At 41.3% G+C, this 13,183-nt stretch overlaps 1 protein-coding gene across 4 annotated transcripts in view; it reads right to left on the minus strand.

The window, feature by feature from the left end:
- Positions 1-216: 216 nt before the first annotated feature.
- Positions 217-13,183, minus strand: part of PRKCI (protein kinase C iota) — an 83,343-nt gene continuing 70,376 nt past the window's right edge. For all 4 annotated transcript variants that reach the window (XM_018553761.1, XM_018553763.1, XM_018553760.1 and 1 more), the window contains 3 exons: positions 8,047-8,136; positions 3,136-3,251; positions 217-642 (listed from right to left, as the gene is read on the minus strand). In XM_018553761.1, the coding sequence (XP_018409263.1) occupies positions 555-642; positions 3,136-3,251; positions 8,047-8,136 (294 nt within the window). In that variant the 3' untranslated portion in view covers positions 217-554. The remainder of the gene's footprint in view (positions 643-3,135; positions 3,252-8,046; positions 8,137-13,183) is intronic.

Genomic DNA, 13,183 nt, shown 5'->3' on the forward strand with positions numbered 1-13,183 from the left:
CACTGGGCACATCAGGTTAAAATCTGAGACTCAGGTAGGAGTTGACCAGATGACCGATGCAAACCTTAAAGCAATGTCCATTGTCCTCAACACCCAAGAATCGTGATCGTTCAGAGCTAATCCTGTTAATGAATGCCCGATCTGGTAATAATTAGGGTGCCTGGGTGGGCAGGGCTATCCATAAGTGTATGATGGTACACGGAAGGCAAAATGGCATAATATTCACATGCTAATCAATTTATATTTGAAGGCCAAAGGCAAAACAGTTGATCCTTTCCCTTAATAACCACTATGATATAATGTAGAATATTGTACTTCTATCCATAAGACAGAGTGAGCACTAACAAAAAGGAAAACATATTAAACCACTGAAACATTTATGTTCAGCTGTTAAATATATCACATTAGACTGACAGTTTTAAATCCCCAAGTACAAGAGAGCACAGGTGCCCATGATGGACTATGGTTTGCTGGCTGCAGGAGGAGATTTCTTTTCAGCAGGTTGAGGTCCAGCTTCTGCACAGGGCAGAAGGCTCGCTGAGCTGTCCCATCCATCATACACATTCCTCAGCAGACATCAAGAGTGGGTTGATATATTCGAAACCTTCAAATTCAGATTGGTCAATCTTCCTCACCGCATCCCTGTTAGAAGACGAGAGAATTTCTTTAATGAGCTGTAAATGCAGGGTGAGAAATATACTGCAATCACACTACATGGGGGGGCCTGTTATTGAGATCCGAGGGGAAGGAGATGCAAGCTTTTATTAGTTGGGGCAATTACTGGTATAAAGGATAGTCCCAGGGAAATTATGTATTTTTATAGGGAAAGACTCGCTCACATGCACTCCATTTGTTCATTTCTCATTTAAATTAAACTACAATGCTACCCCAAGCCACATTGCTCCAATATATATTTTACATACTGCAATACAGTAAATGAATCCCTTTTCCATCTTCTGAGTCTATTGTTCATAAATTTTTTTTTTTTTACCTCTGACCTTGATAATCATTGACTTCTAGATGGTTTCATCTTATAAAGTCAGTGTTTTATACCAGCAGCCCTCGCTCTGGTAACCTGACTTTCCATAAAGTCACTTCCTTGTAAACTCCCACCTTCTCCAAAGGAGATATTATATTACTGAACAGCTGAGTTCACAGCTCGGATATTGTGTGCTTTATTTACCTGGCATATGTATTAAAACTTGGGCTGAAAAGCTGATTGTACAGCAGAAGTTTCATCACCAGGATTCTTTATTAATGCAATCTCCCCCTGAGCTATTTCACACAAGCCAGCAGCTTAAAATATAATTATAAGCAAGTAACTACAATGTACAAGTGAATGCAGCAGTCCTCTACTATGGATGCTATGTAATATGAGTGGTGAATGCACACCGGATACAGCTGTGTGATTCTGCAACCAATGTCCCATGACATTTAAAGCTGTGAATGCAGCTATGTGGATCGAAGATCTGTTTTGGTTCTATCCACAATCAGAACCCAATGAAACGTATATACACCGATACATTAAATAAATTTTAAAAAAACACACAAAGAACATGTAGGTGATTTTAACAAGGCAGACAGCCAATATGGGCATCACTCCTGGCAGATTGATCTCATGAAAAAACATATTGTGTAGGTAGAAAACTTTGTCCGATTACTCCCTCCTCCTCAATCCATAAGAAAAAAAATACACAGAGGCATGCATACAAGCTTATGTGACAGCCCTCTCCCAGATGAAGCACCAGCTTATCTTGCTTCCTCCATGTTTGAGCACCCTTTTACGATAATGGCAAGCTGAAAAGGTAGCTGGCTTCTGTGTTGTTACCAAGCGACATATGTGCTCAAATAGAACAGGCTAGAACTACACAGGATATCCCCCTTCAGTCTATCATGAATGCTGCTCCTAGACTTATCCACCTGACCAACCACTCAGTGTCTGCATCCCCCCTCTGCCAATCCCTGCACTGGCTTCCAATAGCCAAAAGGATAAAATTCAAAATATTAACAATCACTTATAAAGTCATCCACAGCTCTGCCCCCGGATATATCTCCAACCTTGTCTCAAAATATCACCCTAACTGTCCCCTATGCTCCTCACAAGACCTCCTCCTTTCCAGCTCCCTTGTCAACTCCTCCCATACTCGCCTCCAGGACTACTCTAGAGTCTCTCCCATCCTCTGGAACTCTTTACCCCAACCTGTCCATCAATCTCCCACCTTGACTGCCTTTAGGCATTCCCTAAAGACTTGTCTCTTCAGGGAAGCCTATCCCACTTCAACCTAACCGCTCAACCATCACATTCTCAAACAATCCATCCCCACACAGATACCTGCTCATGTATAACTTGCCCCTCCCTTTTAGATTGTAAGCCCTCAGGGGCAGGTCCCTCCTTACCATCTTGTCTTGAATTGTATTGTGATTGTAATGTCTTCCTTATATTGTAAAGCGCTGAGCAAACTGTTGGCGCTATATAAATCTTGTATATTAATCCTGTATAATAATAATAATAGCAACCACACTGAAAAACCCTCAGTGTTGTGTTCCCTTGTAGGAGAACAGCAGCAAACACTGATTGGTGAAACAGAATAAGGCAAGGATCTTATGACAACATTGCTCTCCACCCTACCTTGTACTGCTAGTTTAAATCTGGAGCCAAGTCCCTTTGGTTGATCTACCCAAGTTTTGAGCATTTCCGTAGACTTTAGAGAGTTTGACAATGAATGAAGCAATCAAACGGGTAAGTACAAAATGTCAGATTGATTTTTAACTACTAATTTGTCAGAAATCCTGTAAAGTAAACCTGTTATGAGAGAAACACAGAGGCTGCCATTGCTGACCTCTTCCTAAAAATGCTAGTTGCCTGAATATTACGCTGGCATCAATTCTTTTGTTGTCAATAACCTGGGACATGTATGCAGCTCTGGAAAGTCATAAATCCTCACCAGCACACTTCAAGGGGAAGCAGATGGGCCAGAAGGCCAACAAACATTTTCAGTAGGAAAGGTCAACAATTGGCAGCCTCCGTGTTACTCTCATGAAAGCATAGTTTTAACTCAACAACTTTATTCAATTCCTTTTTGGAAGTATAAAAGTGGCTTCTCACAGTACAGACAGAACAGTAAGATAACATACTCATCATCGGGGGTGAGCTGAACAGGCTCATTAGTGAACTGTGCATCAAAATTATCCAATCCATATTCTCCACAAATATTTGGCTTGAAGGGAGGGACCACTTGTTTTTGTTCCATCTGAAACAAAATATTAGTTTATTACAATATACAACATATAATAACCGCTGCTATATGTTTAAATAAGAAATCCAGGAAGAGTAATTAACGGCTTAAACATTAACTCCAGGCAGTACTGGACGAAATACCTATACCAGAGGATTTGCATTTCTGTCCATTCACTCCTGAAATTTGCACAGCTCAACCACACAACGGTCCTTTCTGGCAGGGAGGGGACCTGATCATTCCATACTTCAGTTTACTTTCACTTACAGGTCTCCTCCCCAACCCTGTGACTGGACAGTGAAAGGAGAAGCAGCACACTGATGAGCTCGCTCATCTCTGTTACTTTGCGCTCTTCTCATATCAGCATGCTTCTGGCATTGCAACACACCCGATTGGTTCCTTGTGATGCTTCTACCTCCCCTTTTATAGCGTTGCTGTACATTAGACTGCAAGACACAGATGCCAAGACTAATTCAGGTACTTGAACTACACTGCTTGCATTTAAACAAAAATATTTTATGCTGTATTAATGAATACAGTGTTGCAATAAATGAAATCTTATATGTCTGGCTGGAGTTCAGCTTTAATTACACTTGCCTCCGTGGCATGTTTTGTAAGATAAGAGCTACAAAACACCACTTTCAGCACCGCAGTATTGTTACATTAACACTAATCTCTATACAGTACAATTCTGTTGTGCTGCAGTATTCAGCACAACAGAATTTCTACAAGTAATGTACAAGGACCAGAAGCATTTGGGAAACAGTACAGCTACACTTGCAAAAGACTCACATGGAGCCAAGCCTAATTAATATATGACACCTCCTACAGTCCTTTATACTTGGGAGCTCTTTAACAATAAATGTGCATCAGCGCAGACTATGTCTACTCTTTTGTTACTGGATCAAGGCCAATGTCACACAGGCAATTTTCAAGCAGCAGTTTAGTTGCTAGGAAAAATTGAATTGAAGTAAATAAACGAACTGTGTTGCTGAAGTTTCTAGCGATTTGTAGCTCTACAGCTTAAGTAGTTACTCATGTTATCCAATGCAGCTGCTGAGGATCATGGCACACCAGCGATTTTTAGTTGCATGACTATGCACTGTACAGTGAAGTAGAAAAATGGAGAATGGATAGCAAGCCCTTTTTAAAAGGATCTGAACAACAGAACCATATATTACATTGAATTATCTAAAAAAAAAAAAAATCAGATAATATTGCTTGTGCCAAGATCATTAGATGGATCCTCTTGTTTTGATAAGACTCCCCCACATCAAGGTTAGATGACTGCTGTCTTGGCTTTTAACCTTTTGTTCCTTAAGCCAAGGTCAGAAAACATGTTTATGACCGTTATTGAACTCTTGTTACCTCAACCTATAAGGCCTAAATGTTCTACATGAACTCTAGTTACATCGACCCACAAGGCTAAATGTTCCACATGTTGCCTATTCATACAACTCATATATGTATTATTTGTGTATATGATGTTTCCACTATAAAAGTCAGGACATGATTAATTGTGCTTTATATAAATGCAGGACTTATCAGTTTACCTACTTAATATTCTCTACAATACATGGTTAATATGAAAGTAGAGAATTCATCTTAAATGTGTTTATTATATGTGAAATGCTCTGGAAGGCTAAAACCTTTAGTAATTTAACCATAATACTTTTCATATTAGTGTTTATATGTATTAATATGAAATATATGGTTAATATCAAAATCCCTCTACAACCGCTGCAGCAGAAACTCTGTAGCTTGTTACAGTTCACCAAAGAAAGGAGATCTGTAGCCGCTACAAATCTGCTAGTGTGACATGGACATAAAACATTACATTTTTTAATATAAAAAACATAGTTCAGAATAGCAGCTTATTTACTAGCATTGTGAGAACAGCAATGGTGGGGGGAAAAAAAAAAAAAGAGAAGAAGGGATCGGCTTTAAAGTTAACTTGTGCTCAGACCAAGCATGCTAAGGCTCCATTCATACATAGCGGTAGCGTTTCCTGCGCGGCACAAAAGCGCACAAAAATACGTGCAGATTATGCTATTATATCCAGAACGTGCAGGATCCACCCAGAAAAATCACGCTTGGACTTTTTTGTGGGACGTGCGTTTTGTACCGTGTGGAGGTCGCCCTAGTGTGAACAATACCCATTGGAAAGAATTATTCTTTATGTTTAGCGCGTTTCCACGCGAAAACAGGTAATGTCTGAACGGAGCCTAAAGTTACATATTCCAAACAAGCCCTCATTTCATCTTGAAAATGTTCAAAGTTCACAAAAGCAGGAAGTAAAAAATTACCCTTTTATTACTCCCATACCAGATCCTGGCAGTAAACAACCAGCAAGTGTTAGAAACCCCCTTAAAGCGGACTTTGGAGTCTTTATTATGATCTTCCAGGATCTTTAGGAATCAATTTCACATTAAAAATTAGTTTTGTGGCACTGAAACAATCTAACCCCACTGACTCTGAATGGGGATTCCCCTAAGCTTTCCTTGCAGTAGCCAAAGGCAGATCTGCTTTCTTTCAGTATGCATGGGGACAATTGCAGGCTAAGGTAGCTAGCTACCTGCACACTTGATTGCAAAGTCAGCAACAAGAAGGGATGGTTAGATGCCCAAGTACATATGGCACAGGTAGGCTGCTGTGGCAGCATTGTCTATTAACTTTTAAAGTGTGAAAATTAAGGGAAAATTTATTTTCTGAGCTGCAGACAAGACAATTGTACAGGGTCTGAGGGATGCAGGTGGTTTTTAACCTTTGGGTTCTACTGCTACCTAGGAGGAGACTGGACAATAAAAAAACCTGTAGGCCAACCTAGGATAACCCCACCTATTACCAGCATGCTTCAGTTTTGTAGTAAAGCAGTGCTGAGAGCATGGTCATAAACAGAGGGGTGGGGCCCGTGCCCCTCAATAGATTTCAAGAAAATGATTTTATTGGGAGTAAAAAATTAATAAATGCTATTTTCTTTGATATATTGATGGATACTGGAAGGCTTTCAAATTCAGAACATCCAAAAGCAGTCCAACGAAGGATTGGGCAACACTACAAATAAAAACAAGTCCAACTGCTTGCAGCTCAAAGCCAGACAGGTTGGGGAGATTCCATGCAGAATATTTTGATTCAAATGAAGACATTCAGAGCTTTAAGATCCAGAATTTGGGACGGTGAACAGTTTGTAGTGAAACCCCTGAAACTGTACTGCCACCCGAATTTGGGCAATGATACCTTCATCCAAAAGGGCAAAAGGGAGATCTGCTAATCTAAGCAGTGACACAGGGAGATTGGAGACTGCCAACCAAGAAGGAGGCAGGGAGCAAAATTCCATTTTGTAGACCTGGGATACCACCTCCTGCGCACCCTCCAGCTCCCAAGCATCTAACATAATTAATCAACAATACAGAAAGAACAAATCGGGCAAATATAAAATATGATATGTAATCACATGGAGTGGTAGAACGACATTTCTGAATTACCTTATTCTTCCATTGATGTGACAAGCTATCCAAGTGTCTAGAAAGGTTAACAAGCGTTCCCTACTCCAGAAAGAGGGGGTGCTAGGGGGCTGTCAACAAGTTAAAAGTAGCGGAGAAACAAAAGGGACTTTTCTTTAACAGAGAAGGAGGGAAAAGACTTTGCAATCTGTTCCTTAGACTTCTGCTGAGGAAGATGGGTGCTCTTGCCACCAGTAGCATCCACGATGATGTAGTCAAAAGCTAGTCCAAAGAGACACTGTCCCTCAAAGGGACCATGCCGATCAAACCTTTTTTTATGAGTTCCGCAGTCCAGAACTTTAGCATGGAGAACAGAGCTCTAGAAAGGATTATCAACTGCTTGTTGGCTGGTCCCGTAGAAACCGGCGTGTCTTCTACAGGAATAGTAAGCGGCGTCTTAAGGCGGGCCACTGCCAGATCCATAACGGGAATAGGCCACTTATGCACAAAATTCTCTCTAAATGGATATAAGGCTATTAAGCGTTTAGGGGGTGAAAACAGCTTGTCAGGACGTTTCCAATCTCCATGGAGAATCTGGTGCAAAGGGAAAGTCTTTATAGCCTTAGGAGTTTTAAAATGACACAGGCCTAGAAACAGCACAGGTAGAAGCAACAGGCTGATCCTTTAGTTTTAGAGTGGTGTGCAATTATTAAAAGTCACAAACGGTCTCTTATAATTTGGGAGTTATTGAAGAAGACTGACTGCTCTAGGGCAAGCTCATCATCAAGGACTGGAGCAACTCAGAATCATTGCGGCTGATGGCCCAGAATCTTTTAAGGACATGGGCAAATGATCAATCGTGTAAAAAAAATAAATTAGGAGGTACTTCCTCCTCGCAAAACTGAGGCAAGCTGGTAGTGGGAAGGGTTATCCTGGGCTGGCCTACAGGTTTTTTTTTTTGTTTGACAGTGTGTCCAATCCTCCTTTAGGCAGCAGTGTTACCTGAAAGGCAAATACTTAATGTGTTCCTCAATGGTCCAGAAAGACATATCTTTTACATTCTCTATACATTAAAGGGGAGGAAAACCTCTATAACTTAAAAATGTATCTACAAAATACTTTACGAGGCTGTTTTCTCCAAACGAAAAATGGGAAAGCTGTCCATACACCTTATAAATAGCCTAAACTTATTTTCCAAGTAATGGCAAGTAATGTAATGATCAAATATATATATATATATCTCAAAATATATACTCTGTGAAAAGGTTCTTATATCTAGGGACACGGGTTTTCTATAGATGAATACTATTTACTGCAGTATATAAACAGTATATAAAATTAGTCTAACAAAATAACCAAGCACTTACAAGGTCCCAATCAACATTACGAAAGAACTGATGGCCTTGGATATCAGCAAATCCTGTCTGTGGATGACAGCCAAGACGATCCTTTGGTTCCTTAAGACAAAGCAAAGAACAAGATAATTAATCAACAATACAGAAAGAACAAAAATCCGGCAAATATAAAATATGATCTGTAATCACCTGGAGTGGTAGAAAGACATTTCTGAATTACCTTATTCTTCCATTGATGTGACAAATACTTCCTTCCCTCATGATTCATTTTCCCTACCGCTTTTAATAATGAAGTTTTTGTTTTCTCTGTCATGTCACAACAATTCAAAGGGACAACTGAATAAAAATTACCAACCCACCAGACTGACATTTCATAAACTGATATTAATCACACACTACTACAGGCAGAGACTCATCCAAAAAATAGATGGGCTAGCCAAACAAAAATCACACTTATTTAATCATTTATGGACAATGAGCATGCTACACATGGGCAAAAAAAACATAATCTAAGTATACAGGACGTGTGTAGTATGTTACTCATGGTCCCTGTCTGTGTGTTGTAAAGTAGCCACCACTCCAAGCTCACTCCCAAGATGGACTACAATTTCAACTTTAATTTACAGTCCAAGTAAAAAAAAACAACTTTTCTTGGAGTTCATTAAGGGACACGGGATCAGTAGGATCCACAGACAACTGGGTTATACTGTTGCCTACTGGAAACTGGACACTGACAAACAAACTGTCAGCCAGGTATAATCCCTCCTATGGTGCTTCAGTTTTGCGGAAAAGCCGTACTAGCAGTGGCTTTTTAAAAACAGAGGGGTAGGTCCAAGAAACTCCAAAAAAAGCATTTTACAGTAAGTCAAAAATCCTGTTTTCTTAATCAAAGGACTCTTTGAGAACTGGGGCATACCAAAAGCAGTCCAACTGAGGGATGGGCAACAGAGCAACTATACGCTAACAGGCCTGGAGAAAACACCATGGTAACATGGTGCTAGTTGAAGTTCACCGCCTAAAGGACCTTGCATTCTGAAGCTGGCAGCAGAGGTGACCTAAACATCCACTTGGTAAAACTCAAGAGAAAGTGCAAAAAGAAGACCAGGTGGCAGCCTGGCAAATCTAAGAAACAGATGACTGATGCTGAAAAGCTGATCTAGTTGAAGATGCTCTGACAGCAAATGGTGGAACCTTGTCTTTAAGTCTATAGGAATGCTGAGCTGCTTAAGCTACCTTGAAAGGGTGGAGCGAGAGGCAAATAGTCCCTTACAGGGACCCTCAAGAATGATAAAACGTAAGTCATTCCGTCAAAAATAATTCTGTAGCCAAGAGGTAAACGCAAACCGCTTGCACCACATCCAAACAATGGAACAAAACTTCCTTGAGTTGAAGCAGAAAGGTTAGAACCATTTCCTGGTTGAAGTAAAAGGAAGAAACTACCTTTGGGAGAAAAGAGGCCCTGGGTCTCAAGGCAACCTTGTCTCTGTGTAGCATCAAAAATAATTCTATGCAAGACAAAACTGCCAACTCAGAAACTCTGAATGAGGAAGGCTACCCTGTGAGTGAGAGTAGACAGAGGAATATTTCTGATAGGTTCAAAGGGCATCTTTTAAAAAGCCAACAGAACCAGGTTGAGATCCAATGGAGTCATGGTGGTACAGGGTGAGCTATGTGAGCAGCTCATGCAAAGACTTTCGCCAAGAAATAAATGGGCAAGTGGTCTTTGAAAAAAAAAAATCAGGAGAATTGACCTTTGATAATACTTGAGGCCAAATGTTGATCCACTCCAGACTGGAGAAAGGACCATACCAATTGGGCTTTCCAAGTGTGATGGTATACCTTGCAAGTGGTGGATTTCCTAGATTTTAGGAGCATAGGAATAACAGATGCAGATAGGGCCCTGTCCAACAGCCATACTGTTAAAGCCAGTGATCAGGGTGGTAAACTTGTTCTGGCCTATCTGGGAGAGCCAACAGAGATTCTACCAGGAGTCTGATGAGGTCCGAGCACCACATCTGCCCAGGCAAGTTCAATGTATCGCCAAAAAACCCTATGTTTTGATTCTGCAAAATAGGTTCAAAGTAGGAAAAGTGTAGATCGGGTTGAATTGATCACACATCAGCATTGACAGCTATGGCTCGAAAATCCCTGGCCCTGCAAAAAATCTTTTTTGTGGCTGCATCTGAAAGCCATGAAATCTACATCGGTGTTCCCCACCTGTGACAGAGGTCCACCTGCTAATTTTACCTGCCTGGAATGATCATGGCAGACAGGGCTGGAATGTGAAGGTCCACCCAGGTCTGAAAATGGTCGGCTCCTCTTTGAGCAGCGAGGCTTCTAGTTTCTCTTAGATGGTTTATTTACGCTGCTGCTAAGGCATTGTCCAACTGCATCTGGGTTTGATGACCTAGCAGTTGAGAGGTGCATCATTCAAGGGATAACTGAATTGCTCAGAGTTCCAATGTGTTGACTGAGAGACAAGCTTCCTCTTGCAACCAAGTCCCCTGCACTGAAAAGAAGTCCAGTACTTATCTTCAGTCAGACTGGCGTTTGTCCTGAGAATCTTCCAGACTGACAAGGATTTTCTGACTCCGGGGGTGGATTTGTGAACCACCAGGCTAAGGATAACCTAGTCTTTGGGCATCAGGTGCATGCAATTGTCCAAGGAATGTGCCTTCTTATTCCACACAGCTCAAGATTTAAAAAAATAATGTAGCATGTCTGTGTGGCTTCCCATCCTCCACTGCACTTCACTGGAGAAACCTTAAGCACTCGTTCACACCTGAACGTTTTGTAGCGCGTTCTACGCTCGACGAACGCTCTACAAAACGCTCAAACATCTAAATGCCATTGTATTCAATGGGTCTGGTTCACACCTTGGCGTATTTCAGCCCGTCCCTAATGCGCTACAAAACGGCCCACGCCTGAAAAGGTACATGTACTACTTTGGGCCGTTTTTGTTGCGTGTTTCCATTGGGATACAGCCAAGTAGCCCTCGGAAACGAGCGTTTGTCGCACGATTTTTTTTACTGCGAATCGCGGTAAAAAAAAACGCACGACAGACGCGCATATGCAATAAGCCTAGGTGTGAACCAGGGCTTAGAGTTATACAATAACAGATGACACCCTGCATAACTTGATTCCCTAGAGATGCAGCTTCACACTTCTACCATTAGGTGGTGATGAACATATATAGTATATGCTCTGCACACAAATAGCAAAAAACATGTTCCAGAAATGGAATTAACATACCTCTCTTCCTTTACTAACCCACCCCCCTCCCACTCACACACCTCCAGAGAGAACCCATAACTCATGCCAACAACTAATTATTCAGGTAGTTGGGCTTTTCAGGGGAGCTTCTTTACATATTGAGGGCATGGAAAGAACCGAGCAGAATGTATACACACACACACATTGGCTAAATCTGAAATTCCTCTTTAAAATACGAAGGAGAATGAAAAAGTAAAGGCAATTTATAAATTACGTGGTAACCGGAACAGAAAGAAGTTTCCACAATGCAGCATATTTACACAGCCTGTTGGATAGTTCAACCATGCACAGTACAGCACCCAACGTTAGTGGAGTGGTTGTCACGTGGACAGAAAAATGCACGCTCTATTGCGAAATTGCACCATCGAAGAACCGTAGAGTGCTTTCTTTGGGCAGAGGGAGTGAAACCAGTTGAAATTCACTGTCTGATGTTGGCGCAGTATGGTCATAGCACCATGTACGCAGAAGTGGGGAACCTCCGGCCCGCCAGTTGTGGTGAAACTACAAATCTCATGAGGCATTGCAGATTCTCAAAGCCACAGGCATGACTCGCAAAGAAAAATGCATCATGGGATTTGTAGTTTCTCTACAGCTGGAGGGCCAGAGGTTCCCCACCCCGATGTACGGTATGAAGATCAGAGTATTTTGTAGAGAATTGTCACCAGCGATGAGACATGGGTGCATCAATACGACCCAGGGAGCAAAAGACAAAAGCCTGGAGTGGAGACATCAGTCTTCTCCAGCGAAAAAGAAATTAAAAAGTCAGCCCTAGCCAAGAAAATCATGTGAACTCTGTTTTGGGACATGAAGGGGCCTATTCTTGTGCATTTTCAAGCGCATGGGCATACACTGAACAGTGCAAATTACTGTGAATTGCTGCAAAATAAACTTAAACCTGAAATTCGCAGCGAAAGAAGAGGAATGCTGTCCAAAACAGTTCTGCTGCACTATGACAATCCATAACCTCATACAACAGCAGCGACAGTATAGACAGTCCAACAGCTTGGGTTCAAACTTCTTCCACACCCTTCATACAGCACGGATCTGGCGTTAAGCAATTATCACATGCTCCACGCTCGCAGGTTCACCTCAGATGATTAGGTAAAGGAAGTGTTGCACACCTGGCTTCAACAGCAGCTGAAAAGCTTTTTCTCTGCAGGAATACAGAACGAGTTGAACGATACCAGTGTATCATCTTGCATGTGGTGTGATATGGAGTGATATGTTCAAGTGCTCACAGTTACTTCTATTAAAACTGTCAAATGTATTTTGCCTTTACTTTTTGATTATCCCCCGTCGATTCTGTCACGTTAACGCGCATGCCCATTGCAAATTAATTTCAAAATGTAACCCTCTCCCCCACAAAAAAAAAAAATCAAACATATTTAGCAAATATCGGGAATACATTAACATTTTACCATGCTTTTATTCCTGTAAACATGCTGCAAGTACAGAAAAATAACTGTTAATGTTAGAGAAATATAGTTTGCTTCTACCGCACTTACTTTAGTTTACATACACTTTAAGAATACTGAAAGCCGCCGATAGGTAGGACGCTGCAAGCACTCAACAGTTTCTGCACATATGCCTATAGCTGTTTTCAGTATCCTCTTCGCTTCTCTGATCGGTCAAAGCTTTAAAACCTCTTTATAATGTCATAGCTTGTCCGGCCCCTCTTTCTACACATTCCTTTTTAGCCCATCATAACGAGGGGTCAAACTAATTGTGTGGGGTGGGGCTTGGCAGCAAGATCCAGCACGACCCAGAAGTACCTAGCATTTGTACAAGCCAGAGAAATCTGAAAGCTGCTGTAGGTTTAATGCAGTTACCTTTGGGTGCCTGCATTTCATACCTGCCAGTAGCTTTCAGTATTTTT

This window comes from Nanorana parkeri, unplaced genomic scaffold, assembly GCF_000935625.1.
Source record: "Nanorana parkeri isolate BGI_ZX_2015 unplaced genomic scaffold, ASM93562v1 scaffold129, whole genome shotgun sequence".
NCBI classification, from domain to species: Eukaryota; Metazoa; Chordata; class Amphibia; order Anura; family Dicroglossidae; genus Nanorana; species Nanorana parkeri.